Source organism: Micromys minutus (genome assembly GCF_963924665.1).
Source record: "Micromys minutus genome assembly, chromosome: 9".
Classification (NCBI taxonomy): domain Eukaryota; kingdom Metazoa; phylum Chordata; class Mammalia; order Rodentia; family Muridae; genus Micromys; species Micromys minutus.
The window spans coordinates 65,814,171-65,838,224 of NC_137978.1; the positions used below are offsets into that span (position 1 = coordinate 65,814,171).

Here is a 24,054-nt window from a genome sequence, read left to right on the forward strand (position 1 = left end):
AAATAAATGTATGTTCAGAAGTACAGACGTCTAGTTACATCTCAATTTTAGATAAGGGAATATTTCAGTCTAAGTATGTCCCAGGTAACAATTAGGAACATACTTATATTGTGATTTATCTGAAGTCAGAATTTAGCCTTCCTTTTCACAGCTTGCTCGAAGATCTTCCAGAGCGCAAAGGCTCTCGGCCCCTTTAAGACTCGAGCTTGGACTCCCCGCCCCATAATTCCGCGCGGCCGCTCGAGACTCCCATTGGTTGTCGCTCGCTTCCGCCCCTGTACTTCCGGCCGCTGCCCGCGGCGGTTGCGGGAGGTACATCGGGGCCTGAGTGGCCCGGGCTGGAGGTGGCCATGAATTTCTCGGAGTCATTCAAGCTCTCGGGCCTGCTCTGCAGGTTCTCCCCGGATGGCAAGTACCTGGTGAGCTGCGGCGCGCGGGGTGGAACCTCAGTGTGGGCGCGCGACGTGTGCAGGGGGCCGGGGCGGGTCGAAGGGGGGCGGGAAGGGGGCCCGAGCGGGGCGGCCGGGAGGACTCCGGCCGGACTCGGGGGTGGCGTAGGAGGTTTGAAGTGGAGCAGGCGATCGGGGAAAACAAACCTGAAACTGGAGAGGGACCCAGGCCAGGCTTAGGGGATCCTGGCAGGTGACCAGGGTGGAGAAAGTGGACGTGGAGCTGGTGGCCTGGGCAGAGCAGTGATGGAGTTGGGGTTGCTACTTTGTCAGGTGGTCAGGGGAAGGAAGGAGGAGCTGGAGCAGGTGGCACCGCTGGATGGGTGCCAGGCTCCCGGCTCCAGTTTCCCTTCATCAAAGTTGGACAAGATGACGCTGCTGTCACACATTCGAGGGCACAGGGGATTTTGTGTTTTCTCGTCTGTGAGCTGATTAAACGGGGTGTGTGTGTGGGGAGGGCTCCTTTGTGAAGCTCATGACCTCTCCTCCATCACATGCAGATGATCTAAATAACTAGCTTTTGGTGTCAGGGTTGGATGTTAGCTGCCCACTCTTTGAGTGACAGGGTTGTGTTCAGATGATACGCCAGTACGACCATTGTGCATTCGCAGACGTCAGGCAGTCCTCAGGAAAAACTTACGTCTTATTAAAACTGTGGTTCCACGCCAGTCGGATAACTTGGGTAGTACTGGTACCTGCCACCAAGCCTGCCGACCTGAGTCCCATACACAGATCCCACATAATAGGAGGCAAGGACTGTCCCCTGCATGTTGTCACAAGCCATAACCAGTACCCGACCCTTCTCACGTACCAATGCAATCCTAATTTTAACAAGCTTCTTTTTATTAATCTACACTCTTAACTGACTGGTGCCATCCATCCATCCATCCATCCATCCATCCATCCATTCATTCATGCATGTGTGCATGCATTCCAGACACTGTTGCTTGTAGCTCTGGCTGCCCTGGAACTCAGTCTGTAGACCAGATTGGCCTTGAACTCGGAGATCTGCCCCCTTCCGCCTCCTGAGTCCTAGGATTAAGGGAGCATGCCACCATGCCTGGATGTGTTGATTCTTAGTGCACACTCCTGCTGTGTTTGTCCAGGCCTTGAGTCATCCTTTACCCTCCTTATGTGTCATCCTAAGGATGTAGAAAGTCTCAGGAAGAGTTAACCTGTACACATTGAAACATTTTACCTTTCTCCAAGTGCCTCCAGGGCTGCTTTACTGTCCTGAAAGTTTTCAGTGAACAGCCAAGAAGTTGCTTTTGGTTCTGTTACTTATGTTTGCCCATTCATCAAAATATTGTGGGACTCTTGATGATTGTCCCTTTCTCTTGCCCTAAATCCTGGGCAGAGGGAGTCCATGTTTCCAGTGTCAGTGTCTTCAGAGGCTCCAAGGAATCCATTGTCACTTGTCACAGCTCACCAAACTCGAATGTGAAAACACAAGTCCTCTGAGAGGTCCTTGTTCTGATCTGTACTTGCCCTCCTGCTCTCTTCACACAGAAGACAAATGAAGTCTCTGTGTGTGTGTGTGTGTGTGTGTGTGTGTGTGTGTGCGCGCGCGCGGGTGCCACAACATACATGTAGAGGTCAGAAGAAAACCCCCAGGGTTATTCCGTACCTTCTACCTAGTTTGAAACAAGGTGGAATTAATACTTCACTGCAGACACCAGGCTAGCTGGCCCACATGCGCCTGCCTCTGCCTGCCCCCTGCCCCCTCACGGGAACTAGGATTATAAACTGGCACACAGAGTTTTATGTGGCTTCTGTGCATCCAGCTTGTTTCTGAGGCAAGTGTAAGTTCTTGGCATTTAGACTATTATAATATACAAAGCTGGCCTCAGACTCAGAAAGTAGCTCCCAGGGCGGTGATTCCAAGTGGGCACCATCACATCCAAGCAGGAAAGCGCACACACACACACACACACACACACACACACATACACACACACACACACATACACAAACACATACACACATTCATATACACACATACATACATACATACACACACATATACACAAATACATACACAAACACATACATACATACACACACACACACACACACACACACACAAAATGGCTTTTTGAGACAGAGTTTCTTTGTGTAACCCCAGTTGTCCTGTCCTGGAACTTACTTTGTAGACTCTGCTGGCCTTAAACGCAGGGATCTGCCTGCCTCCTTCTCCGGAGTGCTGGGATTAAAGGTGTAGGCCATCACGACCTGACCAGTAATTTTGTTGTTGTTGTTGTTGAATTTACTTGTACAAATCTGTAGGTTAGAGTATGATAATTTGGTTAATGTAAACAAGGTGGAACTTTTAATTTTTGCATGCTCCAACTTTATTTTTTTCTAACTCATTTTGCAATGAGCCCCGTAAGTGTTGGTCCACACGATGCTAACTGTGTCAGACAGCAGGAAGGAGGTGGCCACCAAGGCGAGGCTCCCTGCCGTAGAGGAGACCCATCCTGTGCCTTCTGTCTCGCTTTCTAGGCTTCCTGTGTCCAGTACCGGTTAGTGGTCCGGGATGTGGCGACCCTTCAGATCCTTCAGTTGTACACGTGCCTGGACCAGATCCAGCACATCGAGTGGTCAGCAGACTCTCTCTTCATCCTGTGTGCCATGTACCGACGGGGGCTTGTGCAGGTGCGTACCACAGGTTAGTGGGGTGTATACAGATGGGTGCCACATGTGTGTGGGCCATGAGCAAGCATGTGCCACTTATATATGTGATGTGTGTAGGCAGGCACATGCCACATATACATAGGGCTCATGTAAGTGTATCCCATGTGTGGATGAGGTGCCTGCACTCAAGGGGCATGTGGGACTAACTGGTCTGGCCCTGCTACCGTAGCCGAGTCAGAGTCAGCAAACATTCCCAGGGGTGTAACTAGGAAGGAGTCCGGCTTTTTGCATCCTTCTTTTTAGGTTTGGGGGAAATGCAGTGAGTTCAAAGTTGCTTTCTTTTTTTTATATAAAATTTATTTTATGTGCATTTGTGTTTAATCTGCATGTATGTCTATTTGAGGGTGTCAGAGTTACAAGACAGTTACAAGTTATAAGACAGTTGTGAGCTGCCATATGGGGTCTGGGATTTGAACCACGTCCTCTGGAAGAGCAGTCAGTGCTCTCAACTGCTGAGGTATCTCTTCAGTCCCCAGAGTTGCTTTCTTTTAAAATATAATGCTCTCGAATAGTTTTGATGTGGAAAGACAAACACCAAAACAGTAATTGTTCTTAGTCTTTGGGCATGCTTTTTCAGAGCGGGAGGTATTTGCAGTGGAGCAACTTGGACTGGGTTCTAGAAAGTTCTAGAAGGTTCTAGAAGGCAGTGTTTTGTTATTCTCTTAGCCTAACTGAGATCATAGAAATGGGGACATAAGCAGACCCTTCAAAGGGGTGACTGCAGTGAAGTCTCCAGAAAGTGCAGCTTGCAGCCACTGGATGACCTGAAGTAACACGGTACATCCTCTTCCTCAGAGAGGCTTCCTGCATGGTGCAGCCAGCTTGCAATCCTGTGTCTCTTTTATGAATCCAGGTCTGGTCACTTGAGCAGCCAGAATGGCACTGCAAGATTGACGAAGGCTCTGCAGGGCTGGTCGCTTCCTGCTGGAGTCCGGACGGCCGCCACATTCTAAACACAACGGAATTCCACGTAAGCTGGCCAAATGTAGTCCATTCTGTTCTCTGCCTAAAATAGCCTGGGAATGTGAAAGTCTGGGTTCTGGAGCAGTAGTCAGGTCAGACTTCATAAACAGTATAAATTTTGAATCCTATTTTAAAGAAAAACAGGACATTAAAAGGGTTGGCAGATGGCTCAGTGGGTAAGGCTCTTGCTACTGAGCCTGGCCACCTAACCTCGATCCTGTGAATGCATGTGGTGGAGGGTGAGAATGCTGTCCTCTGTATACAGATGCCCCTGCTCCAAAGTCAGTGTAAACAAAAGTGTTGGAGGCAGGAGGCTGGACCAGGGCTCTGCAGAGCTTATGCTAACATTGTAAAGGGACATGTGGCCTGGGCTTTTTGGAGGCATAATTGAGTGTTTTCTAGACAGCTTTGGCCAGCAGTCTTCATGCTATGGAGTTCTGCAGACCAGAGTCCAGCTTCCAGATCTCATGGACTTGGGCTCAGTCCCTCCGTTACCCTCTGCAAAGCTTAGGAACTGTTTTTTAATGTACGTGTATTGAGCAGCTGTGTTCCACACACTGAAGTGAAGCTGAGAAGGGACATTTGAACAGAGAGCCGACTGTCCAGACTACACTGCCTTTGGACACCGCCAACCTCCTGCTAGGTCATAGGCGCTGTGCCTGGGGCAGCAACGTGAATGTCAACATCCTGTGAGGAGGAATATGTCATAGCAAGGGGACCCTAAAAAATGTCCCCACCCTTTTTGTTGTATTGAAGCGGGATCTCACTGTGTAGCCCTGGCTGGCCTGGAACTTGCTGTGTAGACAAGGCTCGCCCCAGAGAGCTGCCTGCTCTGCTTCTTGACTACTGGGATTAAAGTCCTCACCAGCCCTACCTTGTTCCCTGCTTTTAGATTTTAGCTTTTTAAAAGTCCCACAGACTTTATTTACCACCAGCCATACTTGGTGGCCGGGAGGTAACCCTGTGAGCATGACAGATTCCTAGAGTAGACTCATAACTTAGAGTCATACATTCCTGCTCAGGACAGTTAGACCTCTGTGTATCCTTCTGGAGGCAGGAAATCCATACGAGGGAGGCCTGCCTCCCATGAGACAAGAAGGGAGTTGAATTGTGTTCTGGTCACTGATCCACAGAAGACAGCTGCACACTTCTCAGGACACCTCCAGGCATGGAGAGCCTGCTGGCCTCCAGAGGGCACCTTTGGCTGCATTGGAGAGTCTTGGGGTCCCCGATGCATATGACACTGAGTGGATCACAGCAGTTCACAGATTACTTAAATACACCTGTGCCTCACCCCTCCCGGCAGGCACAGCTGCTGATCTCGTTCCTTGTAAGGAAAGGCTCCTGGAACACGCTCAGCTGTCTGCTGCTGGGCACCTGAGTCTGAGGAGCCCTGTGGCTTTGGCCTTTTTTAGGACCCTCTCTAGTGACAGAGGATCAGTCCTGCTTGGCTAGTGCAGATGGATTTGTGCAGCTTCCCGGGGATTCGCATCAGGATTTGAAACGGCTGCCAATCTAGGATCACTAAAGAGACATCACATCTTGGGGCTTTTGAAAATGTTGGGTGTGTGTGCTGCGTGTGTGAGCTCACGTGTTGGGATGTTGGGGTCTTCCTCAGTTACTCTCCATCTTATATTTTGAGGCAGTGTCTCTCATTTGAATCCAGCGCTCTCCAGTTCTGCTGGTTCAGCTGGCCAGCTCGTCTGTGGCTGGGATCATAGACACACCACCGCACCCTGGCAGGGTGCACTCCTCTCCTGAGCAGTAAGGCTTTCCCCTGAGATCTCCCCAGCCCCACACTTCGGCTCAGTTGTCACCTGGTGATTGGTGACAGTCTGCTCTCATGGCTGATTTGTGCAGGTGTGCTGAAGTAAGCCTCATGTGAGTGTGCAGTGTGGGTCCATTTTTATCTTTTCCAGTGAGTGTGCAGTGTGGGTCCGCCTTTATCTTTTCCAGCTTTAAGAATCTTTGTAAAGATGGCAAGGAAGCCTCCTAATCCTTTCTCTCCCTTTCCCCTTGGCAGCTTCGAATAACGGTGTGGTCCCTGTGCACCAAATCCGTGTCTTACATCAAGTATCCCAAAGCCTGTCAGCAGGGTGAGTCTGCCTCCATACAGTCCCCTTAACAGTTCTGGGGGTGTGGACTTGTGTCAGGGAGAGCAGATAAAGGAGCTACAGCACATAAAACAGCACCCCCCCCAGCCTCCATCACTGTGCCCCTCCCCCCAGCCTCCATCACTGTGCCCCTCCCCCCAGCCTCCATCACTGTGCCCCCCCCAGCCTCCATCACTGTGCCCCTTCCCCCAGCCTCCATCACTGTGCCCCTCCCCCCAGCCTCCATCACTGTGCCCCTCCCCCCAGCCTCCATCACTGTGCCTCCTCCCTGTGTCTCTGAGATTCCCTCCATATCGTTTCCTAAACAACAGGATGCTGTGGTGTAGACAGGAACTGTCCTGGGAAGAGATCCTTTACCTCCATTCAGACAGGGCTCTCGCCTGCTACCATCAGAGTTTGGAAGGTCTTGCCTTTGGGGCCTAGCTGTCAGCTTACTTCACTGTTTTTGTTTGTTTGCTTGTTTGTTTTTTTAGTTATTTATTTTTAAGGTATATGTATGCTTTCGTGGGTGTGTGTGTATGTGTGTGTCTGTGAATGCAAATTGAAGTTTCAGGTGATAATGAGCCATTTTAGGTTCTGCAACCAGTTTTCTGGAAAAGCAGCACACATGTTTAACCGTGAGCCATCTCTAACTCAGCTCTCTAGCTCTTCTGTCAGGAGATAACATCCCAGAACAGGGAAAGGAGAAAGGAGCCCCGTCCATTGGAGCCTCACTGCCCCTGGGAGAAGGACGAAGGCCAGGCCCCAGCGGTAGAGAGCTCACAGTGGGTGTGCTCCTCTTTGCTTTGTTGCCACGAGGAGTTTGCAGATCACATTGAACTGAAACCATTGTAGATCTGTTGTGGTTTCCATGGTCTTAAGTGTTACTGTATCTAAAGAACAGTCTGGTTCTGGGTGAGGTGTTCCTCTAGTCTGTTATTTGAAGTTGTTCTTGTCATTCTTGAGGTCTTGACCTCAAAACCTTTTACACTAAGGCAGGACTAGAAAAATTGCTTAATGTTTTTAAGTAAGATTATTTTGAATATTCATGTTAATTTTAGCTATATGAAATGACAAATTCAAACGGTGGCTCAGCACATAGGAGCGCTCTGCTCTTCCAGAAGACTCTAGTTCAATGCCCAGCACTCGGGTCTGGAGCCTCAACTGCCTCTAACTCCGCCCCAACGGAATGGGTCTCTTCCGTCCTCGGCAGGCACTCCTGCAGACTGCGTGCATGCCTATCCACAGATGCATACACAAGCATCCACTGATTAGTAATACAAAGAAATCTGAAAGCAAACCCGAAATGCAGTCTCAGAGCTGGCTCAGTGTATAGAATGCTTGTTGTGCTAGCATGAGGAAGTGAGTTCAAATCTCCAGACCTACAGTAGGCCAGGTACAGTGGCAGAGGCTGTGATCCCGGGAGACGGAGAATTCCAGAAGCCTGCAGGCCAGCTAGCCTGGCCTGTGCAGTGGCAAACGAGGTGGATGGGGAATAGACACCAAGGTTGTCCTCTTAACCCTCATCCATACTGTGCCATGGATTCACACACACACACACACACACACACATTTGCAACTGCAAGCTGAGTTTTGACTATCAGGTGTGTCCTGCAGCTTCCTTTGTGAAATATGAACACATACACATACAAGCACTCCATGTGTCACAGTGACATTTGTGACTTGTTAGGAATCAGGTACTTGGGTTTGATTCTGCATAAGTAACCCACCTCCCCTGCAACAGGGATAAGGGCTGTGTTTGTCAGATTCCCATGGGACAATGTCTTGCTCACGAGAAGAACACATTTGGGGGTTCCCGTCTCTTGATCGGTCCTTGCTCTTGTCCCTTTTCAAAAGTCACTGCTGCGCTCCAGTGGTTTCCCACACTCTGGTTCCAGTTTACCATCTCTGCCCACAGGACTAACTTTCACCAGGGATGGCCGCTACCTGGCCTTGGCGGAGAGACGGGACTGCAGAGACTACGTGAGCATCTTCGTGTGCAGTGACTGGCAGCTCCTCCGGGTAGGGCCATCCTCTGCTGCTGGCTGGGAAACGGGGTAGAACCAGGGATCCGGATGATCCCAGAGGCTGTTGCAGCCCCTAGGGTAGACTGAATGATGGAGTTTCCATGGCCAGGGGTAGGGGTACTGTGTGTGACTCCAAGCAGTGCATACTACGTGAGATCCAGACCTTGTGGTACACCGTTGGTATGCTGACATGAACTTTGAACCCTCTCCTTTGCATAAGGGACCTCCTCCCTGGGAGGAATGCAGTTGAGTTGGCCTGGGCAAAATCCTAAGGAGCTGGGACACTGAGCAACGCCCTCCATGCCCAGAAACTTCAGGACCACGAGTGCATTTCAGTGTCAGCAGTGTTAGAGAAACACCTGCGGGGCAGATGGGAAGCAGCCTGCAGGCGGGCAGGGAGGCGTGCCAGGCAAGGCTCGCTAAGAACAGCACAGGTGCCCATGGGGATGAGGGGATGAGGCCCTGCCCAGAATGGTTGGCACACTGCTCACTCACCGGAACAGCACACAGATGCTGTGTCTGTTGTGCGTGTAAAATGATCGTGAGCCAAAGCATTAGCTAGAAAACAGATGTTCTACTTATCTAAGGAGACGTTTTCAGATTGTGTTTTCTTTCTCGTCCGGTAGCACTTTGACACAGACACCCAGGATCTCACAGGGATCGAGTGGGCCCCGAACGGCTGTGTGCTGGCAGTGTGGGACACCTGCTTGGAGGTATAGCACATGGTCAGCAGCACATTCTTTTTCAAGAGAGTTCACCTGCAGGTACCTTGTGTGCTCAGTGCAGTGAGCTGCACGCAGGGCCTGTGACGTGTCTAAATGTCTCATCTACAGTACAAGGTTCTGCTGTACTCCTTGGATGGCCGCCTGCTGTCAGCATACTGTGCCTATGAGTGGTCCCTGGGCATCAAGTCTGTGGCTTGGAGTCCCAGCAGTCAGTTCCTGGCCATTGGGAGCTACGATGGAAAGGTAGGAAGTGGCTCAGGGCGCAGGCCAACTCCATGAGCTGTGGTACACTGGCAGCCTGTGAGCTACCTTCATGTCATTCTCTGTTCCTTCCCCAGGTGCGCCTCCTAAATCACGTGACCTGGAAGATGATCACTGAGTTTGGGCATCCTGCAGCCATTAACAATCCCAAGACAGTAAGTCTGCAGATTGAACCTGAGCCTGCACACCGTGGTTTCTCCGGTGTGAGCTGCCCTTGACCTTCCTCAGTTGCTATGGTTTTGTCTTCCCTGTTATGCCTCTCACACCCTCCTTGGTCAAAGGTGTGTGGAGTCCAGGCTCCTCTGTGGACTGTGTCCTCTGCAGGTCCCTGGGGAGACTGAACCAGGAAATGCTGAGCATGAGCCATCCTGCCAGTGTAGAGTACACAGAGAAGGGCCGGGAGAGCTGGGCTGTGGGCCGCAGCGGGAAGTGCAGTGTTGAAGGCAGATTCTGAAGTTCAGTAGTGTTGAGTCCTCTTGTCTTCTGTCAGTGGTCTGGAACAAGGACAGATTTCTGCTTCCCATGGACAAGGAAGGGCCAGGGCCACAGCCCCAGGACTCAGTTAGCTGCCCCATGTAGGAAGCTAACCATGTGGGAAGAAGAAGCTAGGCAGAGGCTCGGCTTGAGTCAGGGTGCTCCTCCAGTAGCAGTGGCTGAACTTGGCCCAAGCACAGGTTGGAGATGCTAGAATGCAGGGCAGGACATGCAGGCTGCCAAGGTTTGCCTTGGTCCACGCATCTAAGTCTCCACCATGCGTGTATGGTAGTTTCTCTACATGGGACTGGAGTACCCATGGACCTACGTGTGTGCATGAGCTTTGTGTCACTGCGACGAGTACCTGGGACAGGGTCAACCTCAAGTTAAAGTAGAGTGGGTTTACTTTGGCTCCTAATTTCCAAGGTTTCAGTCCATGGCCTCTTCACCATTTTCTTTGGGCAGCACACTGTGGAAGGGACACGTGGCAGAGCTGAGCTGACCTACAGCTGCTCTGGCCAGGCAGCAGAAAGGAAGGACAGGGGAGGTCCCAGTGTGGCCTGCCTGCCCTCCCCCCACACATGGACCTTTAAGATCCACACTAAATGCCAAATCTGTCAGGCCTGGCCCTTTGCTACTCCACAGCCTTGCTGCCGCTCACTGTCCTCTCCTGGCCTGCTTTCTCCATTACACTGACAGTGTGCATACAGGCCACTGCTGCATAGCTGTGACAAGTTGACCATGTCAACATAGCCATGTGGTCAGTGCCCATCTCTAAAGGACAGCCTGGCCAGCAGGACTGAGGTGGCAGCTGAACTGACCTTCACTGCAAAGGGTGAGGCTGGCTGCTGCCTCTTCCCAGTAACCTCCGTGTAGGGCACTGAAGTTGGACCACATTCCGCTGTGCTCCCTGGCTCTTGTCACAGACTGGCTAGTGGCCACATCATGTTTTTCAGGTTGTGTATAAGGAAGCTGAGAAGATCCCACAGCTGGGGTTGGACCACCTGTCCTTCCCACCACCCCGAGCAATGGCTGGTGCCCTCTCGACCTCAGAGAGCAAATGTAAGCAGGAGGGCTGTGTCTTCCATGAGAGAAACTTTTTTTTCCTGTCTTAGATGAGAATCCTGTCCACATGAACCTCAGAGGCTGCTTGTTTGGGTGGGGGAGATTTTGAGATGGAGTCAAAGTCCCGCAGTATACAGATCACAGGTGTTCTCCTGTGAAGACTGCCTTCCCTCCCTGCTCTGTAGTCCCTGGAGGAGTGAGGGGACATCAGCTCAGCAGTGCCTGTTGGAGGGTGGCAGGCAACCTGGATTTCGGTTGCTCACCCCGCCTTGTACTTACTTAGCCTTCTGCTGCTGGTTGATGGCTCTTTGATTCCCAGCCGGAAAAGGGTCAATCTGCCTGGGACTAGCTCAGAAAGCAGACCGAAGCAGGCTTATACCCTTCCTCCGGGCCTCCGGACTGTGTTCTCTTAACCTGACTTGGGGTAGGCACTGACACTGTTGTCCCTTAGGGAACGCGTGGCTATGCCTCTTACCACAGCTGTCCTCTGAAGCCCTCCAGCCAGCAAACCTTCCCATGCACCTCGGCAGGCAGCATGTTTTCCTTTTCTCTCTCTGCCCTCTCCCCCTAACCAGTGCCCTCAGCATGTTCTCCCTGTCGGTGTTGCAGATGAGATCGCCTCAGGATCAGTTTCTTTGCAGACTCTGAAGCCGGTGGCTGACAGAGCAAACCCCAGGATGGGTGTAGGAATGCTGGCTTTCAGCTCTGACAGCTACTTCCTGGCATCAAGAAATGGTCAGTGTCACACTCACAGGCTCACCTGTCACGGCCCTATGACACCAAGAGTGCAGCCCCATGGAGAAGCAGAGCTCAGGGCAGCTGTGTGCTCTTCTCCCTGATTTTCTGCAGAAATACGTTCTGCACAGCAGCTCCTTGCTAGTCAGCCTATGCCCTGGCTGCTTCCTCCTGCACACCTCACTGTGCAAGAACAGAGGTCCAGCCCCGCCCTTGGGTACTGCCCCAGCAGGACTAGGCACATCCTCTTCCACTGAGGTCCAACTAAGCAGCCCAGGTAGGGGAATGGGACCCAATGGCTGGGGCTGGACCTAGGCCCCCTACACATTGTAATAAATGTTCAGCTTGGTCTTCATGTGGACCCCCTAACAAGTGGAGTGGGGAGCTGTCTTGTTTGCATTTCTTACATCTACAGATATAAAAACCACAGGAAAAAGGGGTTGTGGCCGTGGGAGCCCTTTTCTTTGTTCTGGGTGCTGGTCCCTGAAAACAGCCAGAGTTTGCTTGCAGAGGGCCAACAAGCACTGACATATGCCTTATCTTTGCTTTCTTGTAGACAATGTCCCCAATGCTGTCTGGATCTGGGACATTCAGAAGCTGAAGCTGTTTGTGGTACTAGAGCATATGTCTCCAGTGCGCTCATTCCAGTGGGACCCACTGCAGCCAAGGCTGGCCATCTGCACAGGAGGAAGCAAAGTGTACCTGTGGTCCCCAGCAGGCTGTGTTTCAGTGCAGGTACCCGGGGAAGGTGAGCATAGGGACATGGTGGTTCAGCATATGCTGGCCCCAGACATCTGCTTCAACCTACTGCCATGTGTCATGCGCATGTGAAAGATGTCCCTGCACATCTCAGGACCTTGCCTAGAGTGTGCCTGACTGAACCTGCTGCCCTAAGCTTTCTTGGCTGTGTCTTCAGTCCTGGGGTCACCAGACTCATTCATCCACATGCCGCCCTCCCCACAGGTCCTACTTCTAACCCTCTGGCCACCTGTCTCTCTAGGTGACTTTCCAGTGCTTGGACTGTGCTGGCATTTAAGTGGGGAGTCCTTGGCCCTTCTGAGTAAGGATCATTTCTGTCTCTGTTTCCTGGAGACCAAGGAGAAGGTTGGAACAGCCTATGGACAACGAGGACAGCTTGCTAGAACCTGAGTGGAAACTGAGGCAGCAGACTGCTTATCCCAACATGAGGAACAGCTGCACAGGCTCTCCAGATGGGCTATTCTGCCCAATTTCCTGTAAATATGTATAAAGTTGCTGTGTAAAATAGGTATTTGTTAATCCATGGAACAGTGGTGGTCCTTTTCTTCAATACCTTAGCTTACAGGTCTGAGGTCTATCTTGGGAGGATGAAGAATCCTGAAGTAATGACACCAACCTGCCTCATAAACCTTTGCTGTTCGCTGAGCTGCTTTCAGTTGGTCTTCTGTGGAACAAGGGTGGACTAACGTGGGACTGGTCCGCCCTCCTGCAGCTGGATGTACTCAGAAGTGCCTCAAGGCCCCAGCACCTGTGCCTGTCCCCATGTGAGCTGTGGATCCCTTGTAACAGCTGGACAGGTCTCTGGCCTTACACGTGAGTTCTGCAGGGAGCCTGGGTCCTGTGGAGTAGAGGGGAAGTGCAGCCTACCCAGCATGCATGCTTCCACCTCTAGCAAGTGCCTTGAAAACAGACAGACCTGTTTTTGTACAATAACTTCAAAGAGGAGTGACTCCATTTGGTCTTAAATGTCTTTACTAGAACAAAAGCGCAGGCGGAAGACAGGTGCATCTGAGGTCACCTTTCCTCTTGGACAGGCCATGACATTCTGGTCACACCCATGCCGGTTAACTTAAAGCTACAGATATAAAGTGACATCTACAGTGGACTGCAAGGCCAGGCTGCGTGTGGCTGGCGTGTCAAAGCTCAGCAGTGCTCAGTGAAGCTCCAGGACGCTCCTCTGTCCACAAGCATGCACTTTTAAAACCCAACTAGTCAGTCCCCTTAAACAGAGACAGGATGCTGTAACCCACCACCATGACTTCCGGAAGGGACTGGCTTATGCTATGAGAGTAACCTTTTGGGCCTAGGAAAACTGTTCTATTAACGCAACCTGGATTAATTTATAAAGTGAGATTCTAAGTCAAGCATATTCACAGAAAGGCAGGTTCACTAGGAGCTGCCCAGCAGACTTACCTGTCTGCTGGGTGCTACTGCAGTTACCATGTGTTTTAAAAACGGGCTGAATTTTTCAGGTCCAGCACTTGGCAGGTGCACTGTGCTCAGCATGCTGGAGAACATGGTGTTACAGAAGGAACACAGTGGGATAGGGGCAGCCGGGTCTGCCTTCGTAAGATCATGTTGCCAAGGTGTCCAATGTCCAACTAAATATATATGATCCACTTGACTATTCTAACCAGACACATAGCGGGACAATGCCCTTGTTCCCTCCAGCCATGGTAGGTGGCGAGAGGTGGCACACGGAGTCCCCATTACCATGGTTCCCCAGGCTCGATTGTCTAGAAGCCAATCTTGCCCCTGGTCATGGAGTAGCCCAGCTTGGCTTCGTTGTTGATGAAGGACATCAGCCCCACATAGGTCTCGATGAGGAGGGGGCGCTCCAGCACCAGCACGTTGTTCGCCTGACCTGGCAGTGGGTTCTCCTTCTGGGCTTTCTTGACAGCTTGGATTAGGAGAGCCTTGAAGCTTTCCAACTTGAGAGAGAGAATAAACATGGAGCCTTAACCTAAGACAGAACCCATGGGGAAACGAGGGTTCTGAGAAGTTCAAATCCTTCCAAACACCACATACTGATGACATCACTGATGACAGGTTGTCAGGTGGTTTAATCCTGCGCAAACATCATGATGGGACCTAGAGAGTGCCAGTCTATGTCTAAAGATGCAGCAAGGGTACCTTCTACAGACACACTTGCTCTGAAGTGGCACGTCACTGTGCACGTGACGCTCCAACAGCAAATGCTGACTGACAGGGAGCATCACAGATGAGGAACTTATGAGGACTGTGATCGCACCAAGTGACCTACCAAGTCTCACCAGTACTGTGGACTTTCCCATGCTCCCTCAGCCACCCAGTCCAGACAGAGCACCCTGCAATGAGATGGGGACTCCCTCTTAAACAGCACCATCTAGTTTCCCACTGTGGAGCTGCACGTCCAGGGCTCACCCCTGACAGTGGCCTCTAGCTGTCACTGCTGGGGACCACAGGCCTTGGTCTGCTTACATGGCACAGAGACGCTGTCTTCTCGTCCATGCCAGCCATTGGGTGTTCTATGAAGGTGGCATAGGGCATGTTTGTAGACCAGGGGTTCCATGTGTTGATGAAAGAAGGGCGGCTCTGCTTGTCCCACTGAATGCGAACCCCAAAGCCTTCTCGCCTGATGGGGGACAGGGAGAAAGCCTTGCTTACCACAGGAATACAATATCGTACCCAGCATCAGGGATGGCTGGGGAGGCTGTGGCATGGTGTAACAAAGTCTGTGTCTTGGTGATGCTGAGCCTCACTTAATGCCTATGAAACACAGGCATACAGTCCGACCTGGCCAAATTATGGCTGTTTGTTCTTAATGTTACTGAATGATGCTCAAGTTTGTAGCCATTAGCTATCTGGAGTCCCTATTCAAGTAATTATAGCAAGCCAACCAGCCCCTGAAGACTGGCTGTTTCAGATTTTCTAGTACTACTGAGCACAAGCCCTGTGTCTCCCTCCTGCTGAAGGTAAAATCCCCATACTCCCTACACAGCTTCTGACAGTGGGCTCTGCTTCCATGTATCTTAATGGTAGTGCGGGCAGAGTGGCCGACTGTGCCCGCATCCCTTTCAAGGAGGTACTGGGCCACCCTGCAATCACCAGCTTCTACTTTAAGGTTCTTTCCACTGCTCCTTCAAGATGAAAGACCTTTACCTCACAAGAGAGTAGGACAATACCACTTACAGGATCCGCTGGGGCCCTGCCCTGTAGTGCGCTGGTGCACCTACTTGTTGAGCGACTTCGAAGGAAACTGGAATTCTCCACAGGAGATGGTGTCTACCGCGCTGAGCGCCACCCTGACCACCCGTTGGCACTGAAGGCTGATGAAGTCATATTTGCAGATAAGCAGCGACTGGTCGGTGACCAGCACCAGCCGCTCCTTCTCCTTGTTCCAGTGGTCCACCCTGCAGGGAAGAGGGACCGGACCGCCCGTCACCAAGGGCCCCGCCTGCCCCCTCCCGGTGTCCCTGCGGCCCCCTCGCGCTGGCTTACTCGGTCAGCAGCCACACCCCCTGGATCTCGCCGTCCTCCACCGGCCGTACCACTGCGCGGATCTCCTCCACCGCCTGCTCGATGGCGCCGGGCCGGAACACGAAGTACTCCTTGACGCGGGCGCGGCGTGTAGGGTCGTGGACGTTCGGCGGCCACAGCGTCTGGCTCAGCGGCGTGCCCGCCCCTGGCCGGCCCGCATCCTCGCTGGCCGCCAGCAGCGCCGTGGGGCTCGTGCCCGCCGAGTCCACCGTGTCCCGCAGCTGCAGCATTGCCCCGCAACCGGTCGGCTACACCGACGGCCTCCGCCCCGGCGTTAGCCGGGCCACGCCCCGCCCTCCCTCGTCTGCCTTGTGATTGGCTGTGCCACATAGATCCCGCCTTCCAGACCCACCTCCAGCTCCATCGGCTGCGTCTCACGATTGGCTTTTTTCCAAGCCTCCTTCTGCAATTGGCTCTAGCTTGCTGCCATTCATAGTTACGGCGGCCCCTCCCGGGCCGGAAGCGGCGACCACGCGCGGAACCACTTCCTGTTTACAGGAGAAGCGGAGAGAAATTGCATGGCGTGGGTTCCTGGCTGAGGACAGGGAAAGGGACCCACGGACTCGCGCAGAAGACGGCGCGAGGGGCGTTGCCCCGGCAGTGTGTCCTCGCGTTGGGTCCATGCCCTTCACTTTCTCCGGGGTTACGGTGCTCTTTGGGCTGTGGCGCTAGGTGGAGGTGTGCGTGTGCCTGGGGAGTGTGGAGTGTGGGCATGGGTGAGTCTGAGGATTGTGGGCACTCCGTGTCGGGGCACCTGAGATAGAGGCTTCTCAGCAGTGTGCAGCATTCCTTGGGTGTGGGCACCTTGTGGGTGTGGTTATGTAGGGCATAGCACCCTGGAGATAGGAATGTTTGCAGGTCAGATGGATGTCAGACATTTGTTCATATTGGGACTGATAACACTTGAGTAAGCTCCCACGTCACTGAAGAGTGCTGCTGTGGGGGTTGGAAGGAAACGCCATTAGATTTTCTTGGGCCTTGCAGCTCCTACCTGGGATAGAAGCCCCTCCTAGCCCACTTCCTCCATTCCAACAGGTTCACAGTGGGATAATGGCTCCCTTTAAGTGGATGGCTCATGTAGTGTTCTTATTGGTCACATCCCCTGGCCTTGTCTTGACCCAGGGCACTCCATGTGTTCAGTTGCTGGACGCAGTCCTGGACTCGGGTTTCTTTCTAGCATCCCGGCTGACCCCATGCCATGCTCCATTGCACTGTCTTCAGATCCTCACCCAAGGGGTCACTTATGTTGTCCCTGTTCCTCTTACCCCACCCCACCCCCAAAGCCTTTTACCTCCAGTGCACTGCAGTTGTTATGGATTCCTGGTTCAAAACACTTCCCTGGGCAAGACTTGCAGTTCACAGGGGTCTGTGTTCCTTGCCTTCTTTACTTTGTTGCAGTCCTGTGTGGTGCGCGCAGGTGTGTATGGAAGCCGTTTGTGCTCCTAGCCCCTTGCTTATGACAGGCACCTTGGACCCTCTTAAGTACATGCTAGGGTTGAGGAGACAGGTTTGGGGTGGTCCTGTAAGTGCCGACGATGAACACAGTCCCTCACAAGGGCATAAAAGCAGTAAGAGCTGCTGCAGGGGAGGCTCCCACCCACCTGGCTGCCTGCAAGCCACTCTGAAAGCTCCAGGGTTCCAACTTTCAGTGTCCACACCCACACTAGGCTGGGCTTTTGGTGACACAACAGCCCGTGAGTTGCCCTTGTTCTAAGTAACCCCTCACCCATTGTCCTCTAACCTCAGTTAACCCACTGGCTCACCAAGCTGGACCTTGGTGTTTATGCCAAGGTCTGTGGCAGGTGAGTTTCCATCACCCTGTCATGCCAACACAGCACTGGCTACAACTTTGCCCTCCTGCATAAGTGCCTGTGCTCTGGCTCCACCCTGGCCTTGGGCCTGGGGCCTCTGGTTAGTTGGAGAGGAGAGAACCTCCAGTGTTTTTAAATACAGTGCACACTGCTCTTAAATGTCAGGTGAGGAGCTGTGGGGCAGAGCTTAGGGGACCAAGGTTGTGGGATCAGGGGTAGGCAGCCCTGGCCAAGTCTCCAGGAAGGGGTTAGGCGAGCCTGAACTCCATCCCAGCCACCCACAAACCAAGGCTGAAGTTCCTGCTAGAGAGACAACAGCGACCCCGGTACTCAGGACATCCTGACCCAGAGGCAGGGTTACGGTTGTCCTTGGGGGGAAGATGCCCCCTCTGCAGGAGAGGGGGCGGGGAACACTCAGAGACCCTGTCCTATGGGCCAGCGAGTGTCTGTATTTGTGTTTGGGTCATGGCGGCTTCAGACAAGGGCTTCAGAGGGGAACAGCTGTTAGTGGGGAAGCCATATAAGATGTCCCTGAGCTCCTGCTCTCGGGGTGCCAGCAGTCGGGGTCTGTGGAGCTAATGAGTTGCTATGACAATGTGACCCCAGAGTCTTTTCTCCAAAGCATGTTAGACTCGTCAGTGACAACCCAAGATCATTTTAGCTCTGGGTCTGCAGTCTTGTCTCTTGACAGTTGTGAGGGTGACCCAGCCTGCTGGACCTTTCACAGTGTGGCTTCTTCAGAGAATCCAGTGCACAGCTCGAGGACACCGGTGGGAGCAGCCACAATGACATGAGTTCCCACAGAGGGTCCTGAGACCTGATGTATGTGGAGAGTGTGCTGGACAGCCATAAAGCCAACAGCCCACGGGGAGGGAGGAGGAATAGATAAGCCAGGGGTGGAGAGACCGCTCAGCAGTTAAGAATACTGACTGCTCTTCCAAAGGACCAGGACTCCATTCCCAGCACCCACAACTGTAACTCCAAAATCCAATACCCTTACACAGACAGACGTACACGCAGACAAAACACCAGTGCACACATAATAAAAAAAAATTAAAAACACAACGAGCAAACGTCAATCTGCGGCATGCATGAGTCCTAGGTGTAAGAGATAAGTCATCGTGGTCCGTTTTCAGTGTGAGGCATTTAGAGCAGCTATTGAAAGAGTCATGGCCAAGCAGGTGCTCTGTACCTGTTCTGAGCAGAGGGGCAAAAAGGGAGGAGAATCTGGCCCCAAGGGGACGGGGAATTTGGGGTGGGAGATCATGCTAGACAAGGGGAGAGACCTTTCTGTAACAGCCTGTGAGGAAAAGGGGCAGGAATTGTTTTAGATTGGGGACTCTCAAAACTATGGCTTTTCTGTGACAAATCTTCGAACTGGCTATTTTGACCTTTTGTCCACTCTGAAACCTGGCTTCTGCAGAATAAGTCTCACATTCACTACCCTGAGGAGTCTCCAGTATTCTTGCTGTGATTAAATACCACATCTCATGTGGGGCTGCCAGGACAGACCACAAACTGACTTGCTGGAAGCAACCAAAGCATGCAGAACCACAGTGTGTATGTGTGTGTCCTCACACCAGAGGGCACATGACTTCCTTTGCCTTTCCAGCCTCTGGTGTTGCCAGCCTCCTCTTGACCTGATGGAGTTCACAGCCTGTTTTCCAAAGATGGTGGCAGTCACGGATACTGGCTGGGACTTTCGTGTATCTTTAGCAGGTTCATAATTTAGCTGGCAAGGGGTGGGGGGTGGGGAATTCATGCAATGAGACATTTAGATGACCTCCACATGTGTGCACAGGTCACAGGCGGGGGACAGGAGCAGGAGGGGGTGACTGTCTAGGGAGTATAGTATTGTGGGCCCTTATCTTGGGGCACAGTAGCCTTTTCCAGGGATTTTTCCCAAAGTGGTCAGCAGATGGCGCAACTACCCATCATCAGCCTCCCTGGGGAGGTCACAGCTTGGCAGGTATGGGATGTTTTAAAGTCCTAGGTGAAGTCCTTATCTTCCTGTAAAAGACTCAGAACCTCAGCTATAAAGAATAGATTACTGTCTTAATTTCCCGAGGCTGTAATTTAACTTTTTTTTTTTAATTCAGTGGGTCCTCACTCCTCACCCCTGGCCCCTTTTTGAGGTGCTGAGAGTGGATCCCAGGCCTCACCCTAAGACTGAGCATCCTGAGGTGGGTTCTCAGAGCTGCCTGGGGCTCCTCCACAGCTGGCACCAGCCTCCCCCCTCCCCACACAGGATTGTTGTGTGTGTGGTCATTCCAGAGCCAGCTGCACTTTGGGTCACGCACAGGGTATGCACACCTCTGGAAGTTTGCCATAGGAGGCAATCCTTGCGCTACCCCAAGCTCTGCAATGGTGCCTCCAATGTTGTCCTTAGTCACTGAGTCAAAGCGCCCACAACAGATGCTGAGGTAACGTTGACAAAGATCCCAGTTCCAGGCTGGAGAGATGGCTCAGCAGGTAAAAGTCTTTGCTGCCAGACCTGACAGCCAGAGTTCAATTCCTGGGTTTCACATGGTGGGAGAAGAGAAGTAACTCATACAAATTGTCCTTTGATCACCACATACTCTCTTCAGAATGTACATACATACATACATACATACATACATACATACATACAATTTTAAAATAAGTTAAATCACTCTGTGTGTGTGTGTGTGTGTGTGTGTGTATGAGAGAGAGAGAGGGAGGGAGGGAGGGAGAGAGGGAGAGAGAGCACAGCTCCTAATGCACAGGGCTGTGAGCATAAAGACATCAGCTCCAGACAGTGTGGCCTTATGGGAAGTCAGATCAGCCTGGCTACAGCCGTGGGTAGCCCTCATAATCCATTTCTATGATAATTTTCCAACAGTTGCCACACCACCAGGAAGGTGATTTTGTTCCATGTCCCACTGAGTCCAAGAGGGTCTCGGTGGAGGAACCAACCAGAGCTTCAGTGTCCGCCTGGTTCAGCAAAGAGGCCTGACCTTATGCAAGGCAGGTCCACTGGTGGACCAGTGTGACCTCAGAAGGAACCTCTGCTTTTCCCTTGAACAAGTAGGGAGTGAGTGGAAGGAACCTGGGCCAGAAGATCTTTTTTACTTATTTCTTAAATTAACCCTCATGTATCAGGCTGGAGGGATGGCTCAGTGGTTAAGAGCACTGACTGCTCTTCAGAGGTCCTGAGTCCAATTCCCAGCAACCACATGATGGCTTACAACCATCTGTAATGGGATCTGAAGCCCTCTTCTGGTGTGTCTGAAGACAGCTACAGTGTGCTCATACGAATAAAATAAATATTAAAAATAAAAATTGTCATGTATCTCAGGTTTTATATAGGACTAGGGGTTGAACTCAGGTCTTTGTATATAGCGGGCAACTCTGCCAACTGAGGTACAGCCCCAACTCCACCCTGAGACCTTGAAAGGATGGGAGGCATGGTAAGCAAGGGCTGAGAGTCCAAAGACATACTCGGTCTGCCCATGCATGGCATGCCCTTCTAGAGGCCTCTATGTCCCCCCATGTGGCCCAAAAGGAAGCTCTGCTGTCCCAGACCAGGCCTTGCAGACAGAGAGGCCAAGGGACTTGGCTGCTTCAGGACAAGCAGCCAGTGACCCTCTACAAACATCCACACCTTCCACAGGACAGTGCCCAGTATACAGTTTGCATTAGTTTGCTGCTGCTGCTGTAGAAGTTACCCCAGGCTGGCCCACAGAAGTGCACAGCCTCAGAGGCCTGAGGTGGGTCCATGCAGACCTCTCTAGCCTTGGTGGTCTAGCCTTGGTGGACAGGACTAGCGCTGCTGTCCCTACTACCCAGCCCCATCTTTGAAGTTGTCTCCCTGATGTCCCTTCATGTCTCCTCCTCTGGTCTCTGACAGGAACCCATTCAGATAATCAAGGATGATTTAATCTGGAACCCCTCTCTCAGTCACTGTACCAAAGACCCTGTTTCCAAATCAGGCCCCATTGATGGACTTTCCCAGGGAAGCTATCCAATCCAGATGAGCCATCTCCCCAACACCTCAGCCTGTCATGTGAACAGATGTCATTCTTGCTTGCAATAATGGGTAAATATCCCACAGGCTTGCATCCCAGGCCTTCTTCCATCCTCCATGCCATCCCCATGGTAAAGGGCAGCTACACAGTGATTGTCACAGGTACTGTGACGGGCCAGCCCATGCCCGTGACCAGAAACCACATGATTGTTGGACAGTAGTCTACTTTCAGTGTTATATCAACTTGAAACTGGCTAGAGTCGTTTGGGAAGAGGAAACCTCAGTTGGGAAAATGGCCCCACCGGACAAGCCCGTGGACAAACTTGTGCAATATTTTCTTGATTGGTGAGTGATTTGGGAGGGCTCTGCCCATTGTGCGTGTTGCCACCGTAGGGCAGGTGGTCCTGTGTTGCAGACAAAAGGCTGAGCAGGCACTGAAGGCAGCGTGGCAAGCAACATTTCTCTATGGCCTCTGCTTTAGTTCCTGCCTCAAGTTCCTGTCCTGATTTCTCTCAGCAAGAAGGAATAAACCGTTTCCTCTCCGTGCTGCTTTTGATCATGGTGTTTATCACAGCAGTGGAAACTAAGACAGTGGCCATGTACCCATGAAAACTGGGAAGGCTGGACACTCCATTGCTGAGCAGGAGGTTGCTGTGTTTCAAATCACGCTCAAGCTCAGGCGAGCACAGAGAGAGAGTGGGCTGTATATGCCAGGCAGCTGGCCGCCTACAGGGCCAAGCCTGAGCCCTGGGCAAAATCGTATGTCTTAACCCTGTAGTGAGCTGCAGCCCATGCGAGTCAACGGCACCTGAGGGGCCTTTCATTTTGGTTTCTCTCTTACAGTAGGTTTGGAGCTCTGGAAACGGATGTGGGAATGGGCGAGCCTCAGACTTCTAGGTAGTGGTAGACATTAAAGTAAGTAAACGGCTCACCAGGCCATGCTACCGTCTGCTACTCTCCGGCCCCAGCAGCGGTCTCTCTGCCTCCATGGCTAACCCCATGTAGTGTCCGCTTAGGGCTCTCTGCTCACGGCATTCGCCTCCTGTGGTTATTGTCACAATTCCCAGTAAACCCGGTAAAATCAAAACTCTAGAGGCTTGTAATTTATCAATCAGATTTGTATCAGTAAATTCTCACTTCACAAAAGTCCACTCAATAAACTCGGAGCCAGTTGATATTGCTATAAACTGCCCACCCACACAAGACAAATTTTCCTGTAACGATCCATCCCTTATAAGATATTCATAGCTCCCTGTGGCCACCCTCTCCCACCTTTCAAAGACTCTGACCCCGCCTTTCTTATTCACTGCCCAATCACAGGCCTTGCCTTGTTTTGTGCCTGCCCTCACCTGCATCTAGACACCAATCTACACTTCTAAATGAGTCATTTGGTGTTTGGATGAGGTATTAGGTGGATGTTTTTCTCCCAAGAGACTATCCCTTCTCTGAGGTTTATTTTTTTGTTGTTTTTTTGTTTTTTTTTTTTTTTTTTTTTTTTTTTGCCAAATTCTGTTTACTTAATGATGCCATCTGCACAAACTGTACTCAACACACTGCATCTGAGTACCTAAAGAAACTTTAGGTGTCTGTTTCTCTTTGCTTTTTGAGAGAGCCACCCCCCTTTATGTATATGAGTCCATTGTTGCTATCAACAGACACACCAGAAGAGGGCATCAGATCTCATTGCAGATGGTCGTGAGGCACCATGTGGTTACTGGGAATTGAACTCAGGACCTCTGAAAGAACAGTGCTCGTAACCACTGAGCCATCTCTCCTGCCCGGGAGAGGGTCTTAACATGTTACACAGGTCAGCTTCAAACTCCTGTTCCTTCTGCTTCTGCTTCCTTGATGGAGTGATGGGCTGCTCGGCTCTGGAGCCCTCCTCTGGTATCAGATTAGTCTCTCACTCGTTAGAAATAGCCGTGACAACTCAGACCAAACAACAGATGGTTTTCTTGGGAATGTGGCCTTCGGCTCAGCAGCTCATGTCTCTAGCTGCTGGGACACTTTGGGTTTCTGTCTGGAGGGTTCTCTCTTGCAGCTCGGAGATGCACCAGGCCGGGGAACAGGGCAGCCAGCATGGTTCTGGGAAAGGAGGGAGTGGTTTGCTTTGGAAATTAGCACTGTGGTTTGAGTCCTCTTCCTCCCCGCATTGATTTTCCTCGAGCCAAAGACTATTCTAATGTTTTTCCCAGCAGAGAATGAGACAAGGAGAGAGAAAAGTACCATCTGCTCAGAGCACCAGGACAGCCCTGTAATCCACAAAGCTGGGAGGGGCAGGCAGAGTTCTGTGGATTCCAGGCTAACCTGGTCTGCACAGTGAGCTCCAGCACAGTTAGTGAGGGGGGAAAGTGCTTTTAAGGAAAACGAGAGCAGTTGTTCTCCAGCTATGACAAAAGGGAACTACAGCTTGGCCTCTTGTCTCTTTGGGATGGACATCTAAAAAGTGTCACCAGAAATGTGACTCAGTGACATCTTAGCACACTACTGA

General features: G+C 51.7%; 2 protein-coding genes across 4 annotated transcripts; one reads left to right on the forward strand and one right to left on the reverse strand.

Annotated features, from left to right (window-relative positions):
- The first annotated feature begins 299 nt into the window (after window positions 1-299).
- WRAP73 (WD repeat containing, antisense to TP73) lies at window positions 300-12,766 on the forward strand. Of its 3 annotated transcripts, none has more exons than XM_080921084.1 (12): window positions 300-419; window positions 2,952-3,104; window positions 3,997-4,113; window positions 6,130-6,202; window positions 8,118-8,221; window positions 8,853-8,939; window positions 9,060-9,194; window positions 9,290-9,367; window positions 10,643-10,748; window positions 11,361-11,486; window positions 12,043-12,234; window positions 12,487-12,766. In XM_080921084.1, the coding sequence occupies exons 1-12, from the start codon at window positions 351-353 to the stop codon at window positions 12,633-12,635; spliced, it is 1,389 nt and encodes a 462-aa protein (XP_080777210.1). In that variant the 5' UTR covers window positions 300-350; the 3' UTR covers window positions 12,636-12,766. The 3 variants fall into 3 exon arrangements, with proteins under 3 accessions (XP_080777210.1, XP_080777211.1, XP_080777212.1); XM_080921085.1 differs by having other exon boundaries at window positions 12,579-12,766; XM_080921086.1 differs by having other exon boundaries at window positions 12,043-12,221; window positions 12,487-12,637.
- A 445-nt stretch (window positions 12,767-13,211) lies between these two features.
- TPRG1L (tumor protein p63 regulated 1 like) lies at window positions 13,212-16,039 on the reverse strand. Its single transcript, XM_080921823.1, has 4 exons — window positions 15,726-16,039; window positions 15,461-15,637; window positions 14,706-14,859; window positions 13,212-14,176 (listed from the first exon to the last, which is right to left on the reverse strand). Exons 1-4 carry the CDS (start codon window positions 15,992-15,994, stop codon window positions 13,982-13,984), a joined length of 795 nt encoding a protein of 264 aa, XP_080777949.1. The 5' UTR covers window positions 15,995-16,039; the 3' UTR covers window positions 13,212-13,981.
- Window positions 16,040-24,054: the final 8,015 nt, after the last annotated feature.

Coding starts and splice junctions, on each gene's coding strand:
- WRAP73 (XM_080921084.1), top strand. CDS start 351: ATGAATTTCTCGGAGTCATTCAAGCTCTCGGGCCTGCTCTGCAGGTTC. Junction 11,487..12,042: donor CTTCCTGGCATCAAGAAATG/GTCAGTGTCACA, acceptor GCTTTCTTGTAG/ACAATGTCCCCAATGCTGTC. Junction 12,235..12,486: donor AGTGCAGGTACCCGGGGAAG/GTGAGCATAGGG, acceptor CTGTCTCTCTAG/GTGACTTTCCAGTGCTTGGA.
- TPRG1L (XM_080921823.1), bottom strand. CDS start 15,994: ATGCTGCAGCTGCGGGACACGGTGGACTCGGCGGGCACGAGCCCCACG. Junction 15,638..15,725: donor GGGGTGTGGCTGCTGACCGA/GTAAGCCAGCGC, acceptor TCTTCCCTGCAG/GGTGGACCACTGGAACAAGG. Junction 14,177..14,705: donor AGACAGCGTCTCTGTGCCAT/GTAAGCAGACCA, acceptor CTCTCTCTCAAG/TTGGAAAGCTTCAAGGCTCT.